The 17,472-nt window shown below is 32.3% G+C and overlaps 2 protein-coding genes across 2 annotated transcripts; one reads left to right on the top strand and one right to left on the bottom strand.

Moving 5' to 3' along the window:
* Window positions 1-3,909: 3,909 nt before the first annotated feature.
* LOC123220943 (auxin-induced protein 22B-like) lies at window positions 3,910-5,422 on the bottom strand. Its single transcript, XM_044643564.1, has 4 exons — window positions 5,093-5,422; window positions 4,770-4,972; window positions 4,561-4,660; window positions 3,910-4,423 (listed from the first exon to the last, which is right to left on the bottom strand). The coding sequence occupies exons 1-4, from the start codon at window positions 5,281-5,283 to the stop codon at window positions 4,348-4,350; spliced, it is 570 nt and encodes a 189-aa protein (XP_044499499.1). The 5' UTR covers window positions 5,284-5,422; the 3' UTR covers window positions 3,910-4,347.
* An 8,578-nt stretch (window positions 5,423-14,000) lies between these two features.
* Window positions 14,001-15,848, top strand: LOC123220213 (auxin-responsive protein IAA14-like). The gene is made up of 5 exons (XM_044642282.1): window positions 14,001-14,458; window positions 14,576-14,799; window positions 14,933-15,068; window positions 15,332-15,393; window positions 15,480-15,848. The coding sequence occupies exons 1-5, from the start codon at window positions 14,178-14,180 to the stop codon at window positions 15,521-15,523; spliced, it is 747 nt and encodes a 248-aa protein (XP_044498217.1). The 5' UTR covers window positions 14,001-14,177; the 3' UTR covers window positions 15,524-15,848.
* The last annotated feature ends 1,624 nt before the right edge of the window (window positions 15,849-17,472 follow it).

The raw sequence follows: 17,472 nt of genomic DNA on the forward strand, positions 1-17,472 counted from the left end.
TTAGTTTTGTTCTTCTTATGTTCTTTCAGATGCCCATGATGTAGAAGTTAGGCATACATTTGAACTTTTCTCCAGCTATTACCGTGTTCATGTTGTTTTTACAATTGGAAATTTAAACTTGCTTTTCTATCTGTTAACAGCCAGACTAGTTTGCCTCACAGAAACATGGAAGTCCCTAAGAATCAGCCCACTGATTAGTCAGAGAGATGATTCATGGTCAGATGCTGTGCTCACAGCCATGTGTTTTAGCTCTTCGGTTTTTAAGGCGTACTTGAAAGCAGTTCACCTTCTTCAAGAAGATAAGTCCATTATTCTTTGCTTTCCACTTCTCATTTTTCTCTTCAGCAGTGAATCTTTTGGCTGTTTGAATTCGGTGTATCATTGGCAATAAGTTTGAGGGGATCGGGTTTTGAAACAACAAAAATTTTAGGAAGTTTGTTTTTTGTATCCTGAAAGCACACATACATTATATTGTGTCATGTTCCTTAATTGAATATATGCATCTGTGTTGTTCTACAAGAGGTCGGTAAACAGCATACAGAACAAATGTTAAAAGTTGTTAACAGGAAGTCACAGTTCAAACAATAACCTGTAAGGTTTATGATTTTCTTGAATGATTTCACTTTCTTCTCATCCTATTATAAGGATAATCTGTAAGTTTCACATCGGGGGCTTTGTTTTTCTGTTACAAATGATCCCTTTGTGAGAACAGTGTAATTTTAGGCTGTAATGTAGTCGACATCCCAGTTTTGTTATGACTTGGCCACTGTAATATCATGTGACAACAATTTTCTTTAATCTCTTCTTGTTCTTAGGATGCAATGCTTTTCTGAGCAAGTTTGATTTTGAAGGTGAAAATTATATCCATTTTTAATAAAACGAACGCAGTTGACAGAAAAGGTTGTGTTGGTGTGGTACCACTATCTCTTTTTGGTGCATGCTACGGCTAATGTGAAGGTAGTTGGAACTTCAAATTAGTCACAAGTGCAAGTATTTTTCGAGTATAGTGCTTATCTGACTGGAATTAACAGCAGTTTATATGAATCCGGGGCACAATTGTATACTCAGTTCAAGTGAGAAACCTGATGTGCTACTGTCCAGGAACAGAGTGAAGTAGAAGATCAGAGGCTGATATGCAGCTACATGTTTGCATTTAAAAGGTATGCCTTCCTCCCATTTTGACTGGGTGATACATGGCTACAGGCATTCTCTTGGCAGATTTGGGTACTCAATGAATACTTTTACACATGAAGCAAATTATATGGACATGAATAAAAAGGAAAGAGGGTTAGACGGTCCAACTGTTAACCTATAAATTTGATTATTATGCTGCATATTTTCATGAGCAAAGAGCATGTTTAAACTCTGAAACTGAAGTCCACAATTAAACAACACATTCAATCCAAGGAAAGGCCTTTAATGCAGTAGGCCAATCAGGTTAGGTGGTTACCCATTTCACATGGTTTTATTAATTGACTTGGTATTTTATAAGTGATGTTGAATAATACCAAACTTATCTAGGATTCTTTTCCGTAGAATAAAAGCAATGTTATTTATACTCAGTTTTGAGTACTCAATTAAATATTTAAATGATGTGTTATCATATGATTAAATGTTATTTGATTTTTAATTTAAAATTATTCATTCACATAATAGTATATTTAATTTGATACTCATAATAAAACATAGTGTTTCACTTGTTAAAAAAAATGTCTGTCTAAAATAATACATTCAAATACTCCTCTGAGCTCTGCTTCGCTGCCCAAAGGTAAATGACCTAGTAACTTGTTCATGTTCCTCCACCAAAGAAAGGGAAACACTATTTCTGTAACTACAGTTGTTATGGCTTTCACTTTATTAAGCAATGGCTACCTAATCTTGCATTTAAGCAAGTTGTGGCATGTTAATCATTAAATTAATATACTAAAGTTAGAAAAATCTTATCGAGCAACGAAAAAATTTTTGGGAGTTTGTAAACACTGTTTTGACTAGAATTCCTTTAGCCAAAAAGTGTGATCAGATGGAGCCCCACGCCCTGAAGCAAGCATATCTAACTACTGACTGACCACTTTGTGTATTTTATTTTCTGTTTACATAATGAAATTTTTTAATCTTTTAATCTTCCTTTTGGTTCTCGAAAGTGATTGCAGGTGGCAGTGGCAGTGGCAGTAGCAGTGTCAGTGACAGTAACCATGTGATTCCAAGCACCAAGGATTCATTGAAATTCAGTTGTTGAAGATTGTATAAGTTGGGATGAAGTTTCAAAGGTGACATCTTGTTTGCATATTAACTGTGGGAAGAATAAGATCCTTCAATTATCTTTAAATAATATGACCATTTTTACTGTGACCAAATAAAAAGGGTATCAGAAAACAAGATCCGACGTGATTCCAGGACTCTTGACTCAGCTGATTTAGAGTTTTAATTAGTTGTCGGCATGATGTCAAGCTTCAGTTGTGGCTCACCACTAAATTATACATCTGGAGCAAATGTTATCTTTATATTTCGTAATCAGATAGTCATATTTCATCAACCATCGGCATTTTCTGCTATCTTGAAGAATAGACAGTCGAGATTTTTAGGCAACAGAATCATGCTTGACCAAACAACAGGCCCAGGAAGCGATACATCACATCGTATATATATGATTTGCTCTAATATCCGTATGCAGCTCAAACTTCTTGTCACCAGAATACGTTGCTACTTGGCAACAAGCTGCACCACCCATTATGGGGGAAAAAAAAACCAGGGATCGAAGTTGAATCTGCAAACAGAAATGTTCAACTCTGCAGTCTGGTAAAAAGACAAGCTTAAATAAATCTATATGTGGATTAGTCCAAGATGACTCTAGTCTTTCTGATAAATGTGCAAGAACAGATCTTGATGATAACCCATTTATGTTCTTAAATTCTCAACAGCATACTTACAGTTTTCCTTATTTTTACTATTATTAACATGCCTTTCTACATTTTTTGAGGAAATCATAATTCTCATTTTTGAATTTTTAAACTATAAATTTTATCTAATACTTGATTTTCTTAACCACAAAAACTCAATAAAATGTTATAAAAGTCATTTTGGCTTATCAAAATTTCGAAAAAAAAAAAACAAGAAAAAAAAAAGTTGGAGATAGTTGCTAGAATTGCACTTTTTTGGGTGCAATTTAATTCAAATCATCCCTGAAAATATGTGATATGGTTAGAATCGTACCAAGCCTACAATTTTGATTGCCAAAATCACACTTCTTTCCAATATAATTTAGCAATATTGCACATTTTTTATGTAATTCAATTAAATCACAATTGAAAAGATTAATGTAATATAGGTCGAATTTAACTAACCATGTTATTAATAATTACTTAGAAGGATAAATGATAATTTTATAAACCTAATACTATTATAAATTATATGATTATTTACTTATTAGATATTCTATCATGACCCTTTTTTTTTTTTTTTAAAGGAGTCAAATAATTAAATAATAGTTGTACTTTATTTAAAAAATAAGTGAGTGGAAACTTGTAATTTGATCGTACCTTGAGTGAAATATAAAATAATATATATATTTATATTAGTTTATTGGCATGTAGCAAAACGATTGCCTTCTTAATTTGTACTAACAAACAAAACTTCCGAGATTAACGAAAAAGTGAAAGAAGTTATTTATCTTGGTAAAAAAATTGGTTCCCCTAATCATGCTTAAAGATTAACCAATCGAATATAATCAACGTAGCTGTAACTCATCATAAGGCATATTCTTGGGAGAGGAGTTCTCATGGATTAAGTGATTAATTATGCGAGAATTTTAATTAATTGATTAATGAAATTACACTAAAAAAGGGGATTTAGCACACACAAACAATTCATCGGCTTAAATGAACAAGCACAAAAGAATTTTACAGGCTCAGCTTAATGTAATTCTATTATTTTTTTTGTATTTATAATACAACTCAAACTTGGACAAGCATTTTTTTTCTCCTATTTTTCTTTTTTTTTTCCCCTTAAAAAAGAAAATTTACAGTTGCATCCATGGAACAGCAGTTTCTTGAATGGAGTTTTGGGTTGATGGGCTCCGAAGACAACACAAGAGACGATAAACATGCTCGAACCAACCACCATATATATATCTTGCTGCCAAACTTGAGGAAACAACGTTAACTTTCCTATGATTTTGCCTGTTTTCATTCTCTAAATTGCCACTCCAAATCCAGAGAAACATCTATAAGGAGATCGAGAGCCCGATCAAAGATCATCTTGGACAACCCAAGCTGAAAGATTTCTTCCTCATTGGTAAAGAAATCTCCTGCCTTTATGGTTTTGATGTTATAGCTAGCTAGCTGTGGTTGTTCAAACTCCACAACCTAAACCTCTTGCTTCTGAACCTTTCATGATTCTCAGTCTTTTGCATGATGACATGAACATACTGCAACAAAAGCAAAAAAAATCTTATAAGTAAACATAAATAGAGTGTATATAATTATGTAAATGTATATAGTTGAGACTGGAGAGGGAGAGGGAGAGGGAGAGGGAGAAGGAGAAGAAAGTGGCGAGAGATCTTACTCCCATGGAACATCTCCAACAAGCATCCAGTCACCATCTTTGTCCTCATAGGTAGGGGCGTATTCAGAACCTTTATAACCTTCTCTCTCAGAGTACTCACCTGAAAAAGCGAAAAAAATCTAAGGTCAAAATCATTCTTAGAACTACCAATCAAAAGAACCACATCATGAAATCTGAACATATGGCTAACAACAAGAAAAAAATCTTACCTATGGTGAACTTGAACATGTTCTCTAAAGCCTTCAACAGCTCTGGGTATCCCTTGTAAACCTTGAGGTCAATCTTTCTTAGGTATGGCGCTCCATCCATGCTTACTTTCACGTAAATCCCAGGAGCCTCAGCCTCGGTCTTCTTTGGCTGTAAAGTGTTCTTCCTGTAGGATCGGATTGGCGGCCAACCCACTATTTGCGCTCTGCATGTCACAACATAAATCAAGTCAATACATTGTTCTTCTTTGAACTTTTTTTTTTTTTTCTGCTTTTATCTTGGTATACATGTATGTATGTATGTATGTACGTATGATTAAACTTACTTGGCAACTGGGGCAGCTTCATCGGATTTGCTTTTTATGACACAATCATCCGGCGATGGACGCTTGTTGTTTCTAGCAGTTGAAACAGCTTGTTCATGGTCTTCAGTTTCATCGGTGCCTGGCAATCCTAATCTCAGTTCAGTTGCCTTAAGGTTGAGATCATCGTTATCATATGTTACACGGCCTTCCATTGTTGAAAACTTGAAGAAGAAAAATATTCTGAGGAAGATTTCTCAAGTTGAAGCAGGTAGAGAGATGATGACCAGTAATAATTGATTTCCGGTTTGAGAGAGGAATGAAATATGAAAAGCCGAAGTGGGAGTTTTATAGGGATATAAAAAAGTGGAGAAAAAAGTTGAAGTGAAAGCAAAGAGAAGATGGCGATGTCACAGTTATTTTCTCAATGCATGAATTGTGGACAAAGGCAAGCTAAGCTGTCGGTGGCAACGGCAGCAACTTTGAGGCAAGCTGTTGGTGAAAGGGGGACAAAAGGGGGACAAGCTCAGCCGCCCATATGGAAGACTTGGAACGGTCAAGATTCAATATTGGAGGTGGTGGAAGTGAAATAAGGACCGTTCATTTTTACTTTTAAGAAAGAAAATTATACGGAGGGAAGCATTCCCACGTGGAAATGGGTCCACTTCGGGTGTTGGGTATGGGCATGGCATGGGCATGTGGGGTTAGAATATGATACGTTTTTTTGAATTGGGTCTTATGCTTTTGCGAGCTACATCGCATCTGGAAAGAGCTGGACGCAAATTCGAGCACAGCTAGTTTACACTTACAGATCAATTCAGTTTGATTTTCTTCTATTCGAATTTTTTTTTAAGTTCAAATTTATATTGAATTCAAGTTAAGGGGATGGCTCATTTTATAAATTGAGTCAAATTTAAATTAAAATAATTTAATTTAAGTTTATAATTCAGATTTATAACTTAAATTTATAAATTACCCTTATTTTAATTTAACAAATTAAAATTAAACTCAAATCAAACCCTTGTTTATTCAAAAAAATGGAATCAAGAAGAGTTGGAGCCAAACTCGTTGATCCACCTATATCTGTGGCATGCTGTGTGCTACATGTGAACCCATTTACGTATTCTTGTTCCTAAATTATAGTCTGACATTAATTATTGCGGTGGTTGTTATTATTAGTTCTTGGTAATTATGCACTCAAAGAATTTTATTTCTGTTGGCTTCATTAATCTTAAAGATCGATCATGGCAATCTCCATCTTTGACCTTTCTATTTGAATTCATTAACATATTCCCAACCCCTTTTCACTTTGTTCAATCTTTTATTATATGCCATAATTAGTCATTATCATTGTTTGACCTAGTTTTAAGATTCTTAATTCAGTTTTTACAATAATTTTTAGTTTATCTTCAGGACTTGTTTAATTAGACTTAAATTTTAAGCAATTTTTCCTATTTTACTGCGAAAAGCTATAATAAATATATATATATATATATATATATATATATATATATATATATATATATATATATATATAGGTTCATGAACATGTGATAAAGAAGTTTCAACCATATAATATTAGTAAGGTTAGAAATTGCAATCGTTGATCATGAATTTCCTCCTTATAAATGTATGGAGTAGCCCGAAAGTATGTTACCGAAATACCTAACTACTAAATTAAGTAACCCAAATCATATCTTAATTGAGAAAAGTAATATTGTATGCATAAACATTAACGTGTTAGTAGGTGATTGAATAATTAAAAATAAAATAACACTTAATTACGTGATGATATATCATTATTTATACATAAAGTTATACATATAATCTTATTGAATTGGGAAATCAAGAAAGATAAATTGGAATCACTATTAAGAGTTTGATGAGGATTATCGAACTTTTTTTTATGAATAATCTAAACAATAAAATTATGTGCGATTATTTTTTAGTATTCAATTAAGTATTTATATGATACATCCACATACTATTAAGTAATTTTAAATTAAAAATAAATTAATATTTAATTATACAATAATATATTATCTAAATATCTAATAAAATATTCAAAATTAGATGTATATAGAATTTGTATAATTATAAAGTTTTAACAATTGTTATATTAAATATTAATAATAATTTTATAATTTTTATAAAAGTAAAATAGTTATTTAAAAAAAAATATTAATTAATTATAATTTGACTATTTAAAACTTAAAAGGGGTTTGTCGATTCATGAAACATTCGGTAGGAAATAATCATTTAGCCTTTGTATTAAAACAATAGTTGGAATGTGTATGAGACATATGATTGAATTAATATTAAAATTATGTGATTAATAGAGTAAAACATGTTTATTATTAAGAGAAGCAGCTCAAATTGAACAATGACTAATTGTCTGACAACTGATAATTGTTAAATTAATTCATGAAATTAACAGTGCGAAGTGGCCCTAAGAAAATTGCTAGGTGAGAGTCCCTTCTTGTCCACATTGGCCTGGACATTTTTCCTTTTTATCTCCATAGGATACTCCATTTCTGGGGAAAGATTTTATATAGCGAACCTTACAGCATACTTATTATTATCGACACGGGGGGTCCATAAATTTCTGCTTCACTCGTGGGCACTGAAAAGATGTTCAATAATTATCATCTTGTGTTTCTGCTATTTGTAAAGTCCTCTCTCTTAATTTCTTCTAGATGTGTATGTGTATATATATATATATATATACTAACGAAGGTTCATTACTCTTTTGATTATGTAGTTGAATTCAAAGCAGCAGACATTGTAGACCATCCTGCACAACTTTCTGAATATGCCTGGCACCAAAATTTTGCATGGAAATTTCAAAGTTGGAAAAGACTTTAGCTCTCGGCATTTATTCTTTGTCTAAAGTAAAAGTATTTGGAGTTATGGTTTTACCAAAGCTTATAAATGAGTTTAAATAAGACGCGTAATTCTTTTATTAGACAGAAAAAAATAATTTTCTCATTTATTAATTCGAAAAATAATAGCTTTGCAAAAGTGATAAAGGTTTAAATCAAGGTTTTCTTATGAAAATTTTAATATTTCACTAATTTTGTTAATTTCTAATAATATTCAAAAAATATTTCTTGATGCACAAAACTAACTTCAAACATAATAGGCTTGAGTATTTGTAATTCATACATCACTATTTTTACTCAAAACAAATATAGTACGAATGTTTGAGCTGTTAATTAGCTTGCTGTCTTTAGCTATGGTGTTCGTGGATCACAATTTGTATTGCCCTTTGTTCGTGGATATGGTCGTTTATATGACTATATGACAGGCTAGCATGTGAAAGAAAACTGGTAGTTAGCCTGCATTGGTGGTGCAGAAAAGTTCCAGTTTGGCATTTGTTGAGTCCTACAGGATAGGGATTCTTAACAAAACAACTGGATATTAGGTCTATTTGTAAATTTTTGTCCACAGAAAGTTTCTGGGTCAGATATACATCTTCTTTGAAATGACCCTTCGATGGAGTTGAATGCATAGTTGGCATGGCTCTGGCAGGTCGGCAATAGCTTTGACTGTGTATTCAGTGACATGGACTACTTGGCATTTGTGGTGCACAGAGATTCTTATTTGATTGAGTTCTGCATGTTTTTGTTTCTACATATTGAACCCAGCTGGCTGCCCTAATTAATGAAGAATCCGCCATGTTTCTCTTTTAAAGTGACTCGATAACATTATATCAACATCGAGCCCTTATTTTAGGTGGTGTTATAATTATGAAACTAATCATTAAACCTAAAATTTTACTAACTTAATATGGTTAGTTTAATTCTAATGGAGCAATCATCTAAATACACTGGAAAGAACAATTTTTTCCCTTTTAATATTCCTTCTTCTCTGACATTTGGAAAAGAACAAAGCACTTTCGTGCCCTAGAAACATGCATGCATGATTCAGAAGTAAGCTTATTTTAATCATATTTAAACTATAATCTTGTCCACTGCAGCCCTTGTACAGGCTATGAGAGACTGTGCGAAGTCGGTGGTGATACATTTTCGTCAGCTTCACACTAGCATAATAAAAAATATGCCGACACATTTAAGCATGAAAAACCCAACTATTTATTTAACACTTTTTTTTTTAAGATTTATATAAAAGAAGTCTCATGCTTCTTGAAGCGTTATCACCGAGTAAAAGCTTCAAGAAACAGGAGAGTTCTTTTATTGCTCAGCCAAGAAAGCTCGACAAAGTGACAAACACAGCTTAGCGAAGGGCATCACGGTCCTAACATGCCAGTACATGAAGGAACCAACCCAACTCATGAAGCCCCCGCACCAGTAGAGGAGAATTTGGACTAGACAAAAACACAGTTTGGAGTCTTACTAATTTACAGCTCTAGCTAATATTGTATTTGTAAGTTCGTCTATGGAGTTTAATTTCTGGCGAGAAAGGGTCCACCATTTTTAGAAGCTTCATGGATCTCCACAGCCACATGTGTAAGATGAAGATGAAGATGAAGTGTTTTTCAATAATATAAGTATAATGGAACAAGAACCAAACCGTGTGCTTTCGCAGACATGCCCGTCCCACCCAGCCCACCTCCATTAATAATCATGTGTGGTGGTTTAGAAAATTTATACGTTGATGGTGGATGTTGGTAATGGTGTTGCCACCGCAAAGCATCGTCTTTCTGACACGTAGCAATTTCCATTAATGGTATCAATTTTCTATATTTAATAAAATTATGAATATATATTTGTAATATATAAATAATATATAATTATATAATTATATAATATTAAATTAAAAATAAAATAACATCTAATTACATAATATTATATTATTTTTATATTTAAATTATAAATAAAAATATATGCATAATATTATTTTTTTATATTAAAAAATTTTGAGCTATTTAATTTATATTTTGGAGCAAACTAGTTAATAAATGATGTTTAAGCTTACGATATTTAATTATCAAAATAAATTTAAAAATAACACCCACAAATAAATATTTTTTTTTATTTTTAAGATAAAAATTTATCAAACTATTAATGATAAAATTATACACATAAATGATTGATATTATTTTATTACAAATAATAATATATTAATTAAAAATAAAATAATATTTAATTTTATAATAAGATTTCGCCATTTATGTTTAAATTAATATATGCTTATAAGTTTAGAAAATTAATATATGCTTATAATAAATTTCTACATTATAATAAATATATAGACTAAAGGTTAATTGTTCTTGAAAATTAAATTAAATTCTAAAAAAAAAAATAAAAGCGTGTGGACAACAGAAAATGAAAATTGACAAAGATGGCGCTAGGTGGGAAGGAAGCATCATAAAGAAGGTACACGTGTGGGGATGAAAGCACACGAGTGGTGGAAGGAGTGAGTAGGACCCACAGCACAGGTATCCGTTGAAAATCTAATCTTGGCCCTTTGATTGTCGGAGTTGGAAGTCCTAGGCTTTGATTCGCACCTAATAATGAGTACTTGATGTTGGTGAAGCCCCCCACGTCCATACATCCAGTGCCAGTCACGGTGGGGCTGGGTCTGGGATCTGGGACCCCGGAGAATTATTTGTAGAGTTGGGCCAGAACAACTTCTTAAGGATGGGCTTGCTTTTGCGCGAACAGTAGTCTGTTCTGTAGGTTGTATTTCGACCTCATGCAAATACGTAACTTGTTGGACAACGTAAATTTTAGGGGTGGATTATCTAAGTTAGTTTAACCTCATATTGAATTTATGATACTTAACTCTGTTAAAATATATTACATCTATAAGTGTAAATATAAAAATTTATAATATATAAAATCAATTGATTTATGTTAAAGTTCACTATATTATATTTATATACCACTTATTTTACTCATTTTTATTAAATATAAGACTTTTTTTTTCTTTTAATCTCTAACACCCTCTATCAAGTGTAATCATCATAGACTGTTAAACCCTTCATTTGGTTAAGTCCGTTTGAACAGGTGCATTATCACTTATATTCAAAACACGTTAGATTATTAAGTCTGTCATCTGATTTGTGCTCTAACACCATATTGAAAATATATTGAACTTATAAATACGAAAATTGAAACTCGTATTATACAAAATTAATTAACTTATGTTAAAGTTTATTTAAATAGTATACAAGATTACTAAAAGGTTGTTTACGGGATGAATAGTATCATTAGAAAAATAAGAAGTATCATTAATAAGATAAATACTATTATCAAATGAATAAATGAATCAAACTTGTTCTAAACTAATAAACTAGAATTTTAGTTTGAGTTAACTTATTCAAACCAAACGATGGATTCACCCTAAATTTGGTTAGGCATTTGCATAAGAATAGAGTCTTAAATATGATTTTTGACTGGAGAGAGCTGTAATTGCCACTCCTCAGAGCCACAGAAGTAGACCAATCAATGAGCTCACATTTTAGCTTTAATGCTAGGGACCCTCGATTACACCTTTTAAACAATCACCCACCATAAATTTCACCTCTCTTCTTCCTATCCCAAAATATCAAGACATGCGTCATTTTTATAATTTATTTCATGGTTTTATTTTAGCCTTTTTTCATGGGGTTTATGAAAAGGTTCCCGTTATTCTCACTATCTTAAAGACTTGACAACATCTGCATTCGGGGATTTAAGTGCTTACAGTTGTAGCAGATATGCCTCTAAGTAAATGCTTGATAGAAGCCATTTTGTATTCATGCAATAATGAGGTCCATCTAACTTGTACAAAAAATGAGAAAAATGGTCTGTACACACACACACATATATATAAAAGCACTATAAAAAAAGTATACAAAGATTAACTGATATTCATCTAAATATCTCTTTATAAAAGCGTTTGGAATGGTGAATCTGTTGCCAAACACGATACAGGATTCGATATCCTCTTTGATTTGCGTTGAACAGGTGTAAATTCCTGCATCGATCGTATATTTTGCAGAATCACTTTTGATGATAAACCTTGTGATAGATAAGTTGAAGCTAATAAACTTATACTAAGAAAACAAAGATTAGTTGAGTTGAATATCTCTAAACAGATGTATTATGGAAGTTTAACGAATAGATTATTGGAAAACGCGTAAGTTAGGAGAAAAGATAATGAATCAACTAAGGCGAAGCTAATGCACGCATTTTTTTACTAGACATTGCGAGCAAACACTTCCCTAGTCAGCCCCCACAATAGAATCCATTGTCGCAGCTTCTACCAACATTTGGAATAATATAATTTCAAGGAAGATTCTCATATATTTCATTTGTAGGGTCACCATAATAAACTACATTACTGGTCATTATTTCTTAATTAATTAATGCACTGTTAGTTAATGTGACATGTCTCTCTTCTGCAGAAGGGATCGATTTCAGATCTGTTTTCTTTGATTTTTCCATAGTTAACTTTGGAATTAATGGTTAGAAACCATTGAAACCTGTCAAAAACATATTTATCCTTTTTGATCACATTCATAAGTTCAAATGTTTCAGAAAAAATGTCAACACCTACGTATCTATATGTGTCTGATGGTTGTGCGTGTATATGTAGGACCACAAGAGATTAATATATAAATATATGGTGGCCCGTAAAGCTGTTGAAATTAAGAAGAAGGCAGGTATGAACATCAATTTCACCTTTGAGAAGAAAAAACGAAGATGATCTAATCTTGTGGTGCATGGAATGTTGTGGCCGTAAAATGATCACAGAATCACCCAGATCATTGCCATCTTTAATGGTATATATATATATATTTTTTATATGAGAATCACTTAAAAATCTTGCAGGCTAAAATGTCAGTTCGAATGGTAAAAAAGAACAAGTATTCGATCATGGAAGTTATCTAAAACGGAAGTCACTGTCCTTACCGGAAAAGGAGGTACTATTAAGGGTTTTCCAAACAAAAAATGAAGAAAAGATAGGTTTCTTGTATTGTTATATGATTTAGACTTCACCAAGCCTAAAAGATGAAAAGGGTATGCCTTTTTCTTCGGGGAGAGTCTTGATGGAGAGTTAAAAGAAAGAAGATGTGGCTGGAGAAGCTTGAAGGATTGGATAATTATCCAGAGAGGTAGGTTAGAAAGAAACAAGCAAAATTGGGGCTGGGAGATGGTGACATAGCAAGAGTAGAGCTATATAGCGGGGGCTAGGGATGTTTTCCTTATTGTATAGATGTGACTTGTCTCTAAGTCACCACCATGGCCTCAGAGCTTCGAACGAGCGATGTTGATAACTTCCATTGATTGATGTTTATGTGTCCTGCAGGGTGATCGCAACACCGGATTTAGTAATTTATCTTGCTCTTTTTAACTTATCAAAGTGGTGGCCTTTAGGTTTATTATGAAAGTGATCAGGGTTTGTAAATGTATTGGAAAGGAAAGTAAGATGTGGAAGAGAAGATGGCTCAAACTGAATACTGAAAAAAGTGGTCTTCCCAGCATCATATAGATTAATTTACAAAGAAGATGAGAAAATTTTAATATAAGTTGAAAGGCAGATTCATAATTGCACAGAATTTAGTCTCACTTGTTTTAGCTGACAGCAGTTGGCTTATGATTAATGATTAATCTTGTAGTTTTATACCTAAACTAAATTAAATGTGACAGTTCAATGATGAAGCTTAATGTGTCATTAAATCATATTTTCCTTAATTACTCAAAATAATTACTGTTTAAGTAGTAATTAATGGATGGTTAAGTGATTTTAAGTGGGTTGCACTTGCATGTGCAAGTTAGTTGACCTTGACCTTGACCAAAAGTGTAAATTAAGAAACAGTAGAAGTAAACCATGAGGCATCCAATCCAAACAACCAATCATGTTCTCTACTTGGTTAAATTAACATCTTAAAATCAACGTCTGAAGTTTGTCCATGTGTCGAAAAATCATGCATCAGAGAGCTCGATATGACATACACACGCAGCTAAACGCACAACACCCCACAGTTATATTATTGGAGTCTCTCTCTAGCAACACAACAGCAGTACATAATAGAAGAGGAGAGGAAGAAGACACAAAGTAGAAGGAGAGGCAAGAGAAAGAGAAAGGAAAAAGTATAGCCATCTAGAGAAAACAACAAAGATATAAAAGGAGAAGAAGAAAAAGGCTTGGTTTTTCCATGGAAGTTAGCCTGAAAATGGCAAACATGCTTAGCGTACAGCGTGATTTGAACCTGAAAGAGACTGAACTCTGTCTGGGATTGCCTGGTGGTGGCAAAACTGAACCTGAAACACCCAAGGCCACTGGAAAAAGAGGTTTCTTTGAGACTGTTGATTTGAAACTTCATCTTCAGTCTAAAGAAGCCGTGGATCTGAACAAGAATGTCAAAAATATTGTTTCTCCAAAAGAGAAGAAACTCCTCCCATCTTGCACCAAGGATCCAGCCAAACCACCTGCAAAGTATGTTTCTTTTTTCTTCACTTTGTTTTATCTTATGATCTGCTCTTTCTTCCAATCAAATATTCCACGAACTTGCTTGTTCTTAAATTAAATAAACAAAGTTTGTTTGGATTTCAGAACTCAGGTTGTGGGTTGGCCACCAGTTCGATCTTATCGCAAGAATATAATGGCCCAGAAAAACCCAAGTGAGGAAAATGAGAAGGCGAGCGGCAGCAGTGCAGCGTTTGTGAAGGTTTGCATGGATGGAGCTCCATATCTTCGTAAGGTGGACTTGAAGATGTACAAGAGCTACCAAGAGCTCTCTGATGCATTGGCCAAGATGTTCAGCTCCTTCACCATGGGTAACTTGAGACCTTTATTTCATTGAAACCCTTATTTCAATAACATCATTTGATCTTATTCTAGTGTTAGAGGCACAGTGTACAAGTTATAATCATCATTTTTCTGATAAATGGTTTGTTTGCAAATGTATAGGTAATTATGGAAGCCAAGGGATGATAGATTTCATGAATGAAAGCAAGCTGATGGATCTCCTGAACAGCTCTGAGTATGTGCCAACCTATGAAGATAAGGATGGCGACTGGATGCTCGTGGGCGATGTTCCATGGGAGTAAGTTCTTCATTCCTCTGAAAACCCTAAATTAAATTCAATTTAAGTATAGTCATATACATACTTCAACAACAATAACTGCTTACACAACATAACATATCAACTTAATTAGATCCATTGCATTGCATGTTACCATGCTAACTAGCTAGGCTGGCACCTTCAAGATTCAAAGTCCATTTATAAACATTATTAAATTATACATAATTCTTTTTCATTTTTTCATTTTTACTTAGCAATCCTTATAATCCTTTGATCTTCTACAGGATGTTTGTTGACTCATGCAAGCGCCTGCGCATAATGAAAGGATCTGAAGCCATTGGGCTAGGTATATATGCATGGTTATTAACACAATTAGATCAGGAAATATTCTGATTTTATTAATTAACATAAATTTTTGTTGAATTTTTTCAGCTCCAAGAGCAATGGAGAAGTGCAAGAAGCAGAACCTGAATTAATTAACCATGGTTTAATTACTTTATATTTGTGGCTTGCTGGTCTTAATTGTTAAGTACTCCCATATATCCTAGCTAGCTCCAAGACTAAAACCATTAAACCAAGAAATTGCAGAGAAAAAGATGGATGGATTGAGCTAGCTGGGTACCTGTTTTCTATGGATGTGTTGTCTGTATTTTTATCATCTGATGATGGTATATAGATATCAAAGATCTAGACATTTGTAATGGACAAGAAGCAATAAACTGAAACCTAGTGTCTGCAGGCTTAATGTTTATTGCTAATTTCTGGCTTGTTTAGTAATCACCTTGTGAATCTTTCTTTTTTTTTTTTGGGGTTGTCCTTCTTGTCAAAGTTTGTTGAGTGTTTTATTCCTTGAAAATTTCTAATTTAATCTTTGAAAGATTCTTCACACCATTTATTTGGTTTTTTATAATTACTAGTTTCTGATGAATAATTATTTTATTTCGGTACGAAGTTTCATAGAGGGAACAAAGCCATGTGCCTGTTGATGGGGCTTGCATTCATGGCCATTTGTTTATGTGCTTGGGATAAGCAAGATGGTGAATGTAGGCTGGCTGAGTGACTGAATGAATGAATGAATGTAGTTCCAATTTTTTTATTTATGGAGGACCTGCATCTTCTGTTTATGCTTATTTTATAAAATTTTTTATTGAATTTTTTGGGATCAATTCAATTGATTATCCCTACATAAATAATGTTTTAATTAATTTATAATTAAAGTTTCCTTGGATCGGGAAGTAGCCTCATGTTCTTTGCTTGTTCGTATTAAAATTATTTTATAAATTATTATATTAAATAAATCAATATTTTAATAACGTGATAAAAATTTAAATTCAAATCTTTATTATAAAAATTTTAATACTTAGCATTTAATTATATATAATTAATGATCTGAAAAGGGTAACTTGCCTATCAATAGAATTAAATTGAGATAAGACGTGAAGTGTATTGGGGGAACATGAAAATCTAATTCAAAATGTTGAAAGTTGATTGATTTTAAGACTGATGGGATTATTCAAAATGAAATGATACGAAAAAGGGGAGAGGATTCAATGAATTAAACTCCTGTTTACAATTACAAACAGCTAGCTTGGGAACGAATTGTCTCAATCAGTTGCTCAATAATATTGTCGACATCGATCTCCTTGTACTTATGCTTGCTTTAATTATTTGGGGTTTTCATTCCAAATTTTTTATTTTAATTTTGGATAATGTGAGTAAATTTTGGTTTTTAAGATTACTAATATGTTTTAAAAGGTTTTAATATATAATTTTGGGCTATTATAAGCTAGATAAAGTGTTATATTAAATATTATATTAGAAGTAGAATTGGATAATATGAGAGAGAATTTTGGGTCATATTAAATTAATCTGAACATAGTTTATATCAGGTTAGGGTTAAAAGATATCATTATGATTCTAATTCGAGTTAAATCAGATTGAAAATCTTTGACTTGAGACTTAAATTAACACGAAATAAACACTACTGATTACATTAACTATTAGATCATTATATTGTATGAATACTTCTTAGATAGTTCCAAATGATGTAATTAGATACTGATCAATTCTTTATATTTGGTCAAGTGAAAATTACGGTACGAAAGGATGTTATATGATAATAATTATTGTATTAAGAGTAATACTATGTGCTTTAATAATATATATAAATGTTGACATGTCATCACTTGATTAGATGTTACTTTCTTTTTAATTTAAAATTTTTTAATCATATGATAATACACTAATGTTTGTGCATATATTTGTTCTAATTGGTAATGCATATAAAATTATTGAATTATTGAATCACGACCATTTCTATAGATAAAGAAAAAGAATGCATATCAAACGATGAATATTAATTTATGTATTAATGATAATATGTCATTATATGTAATTAAATATTATTTTATTTATAATTTAAAAT

This window comes from Mangifera indica, chromosome 7, assembly GCF_011075055.1.
Source record: "Mangifera indica cultivar Alphonso chromosome 7, CATAS_Mindica_2.1, whole genome shotgun sequence".
In the NCBI taxonomy this organism is placed as follows: Eukaryota; Viridiplantae; Streptophyta; class Magnoliopsida; order Sapindales; family Anacardiaceae; genus Mangifera; species Mangifera indica.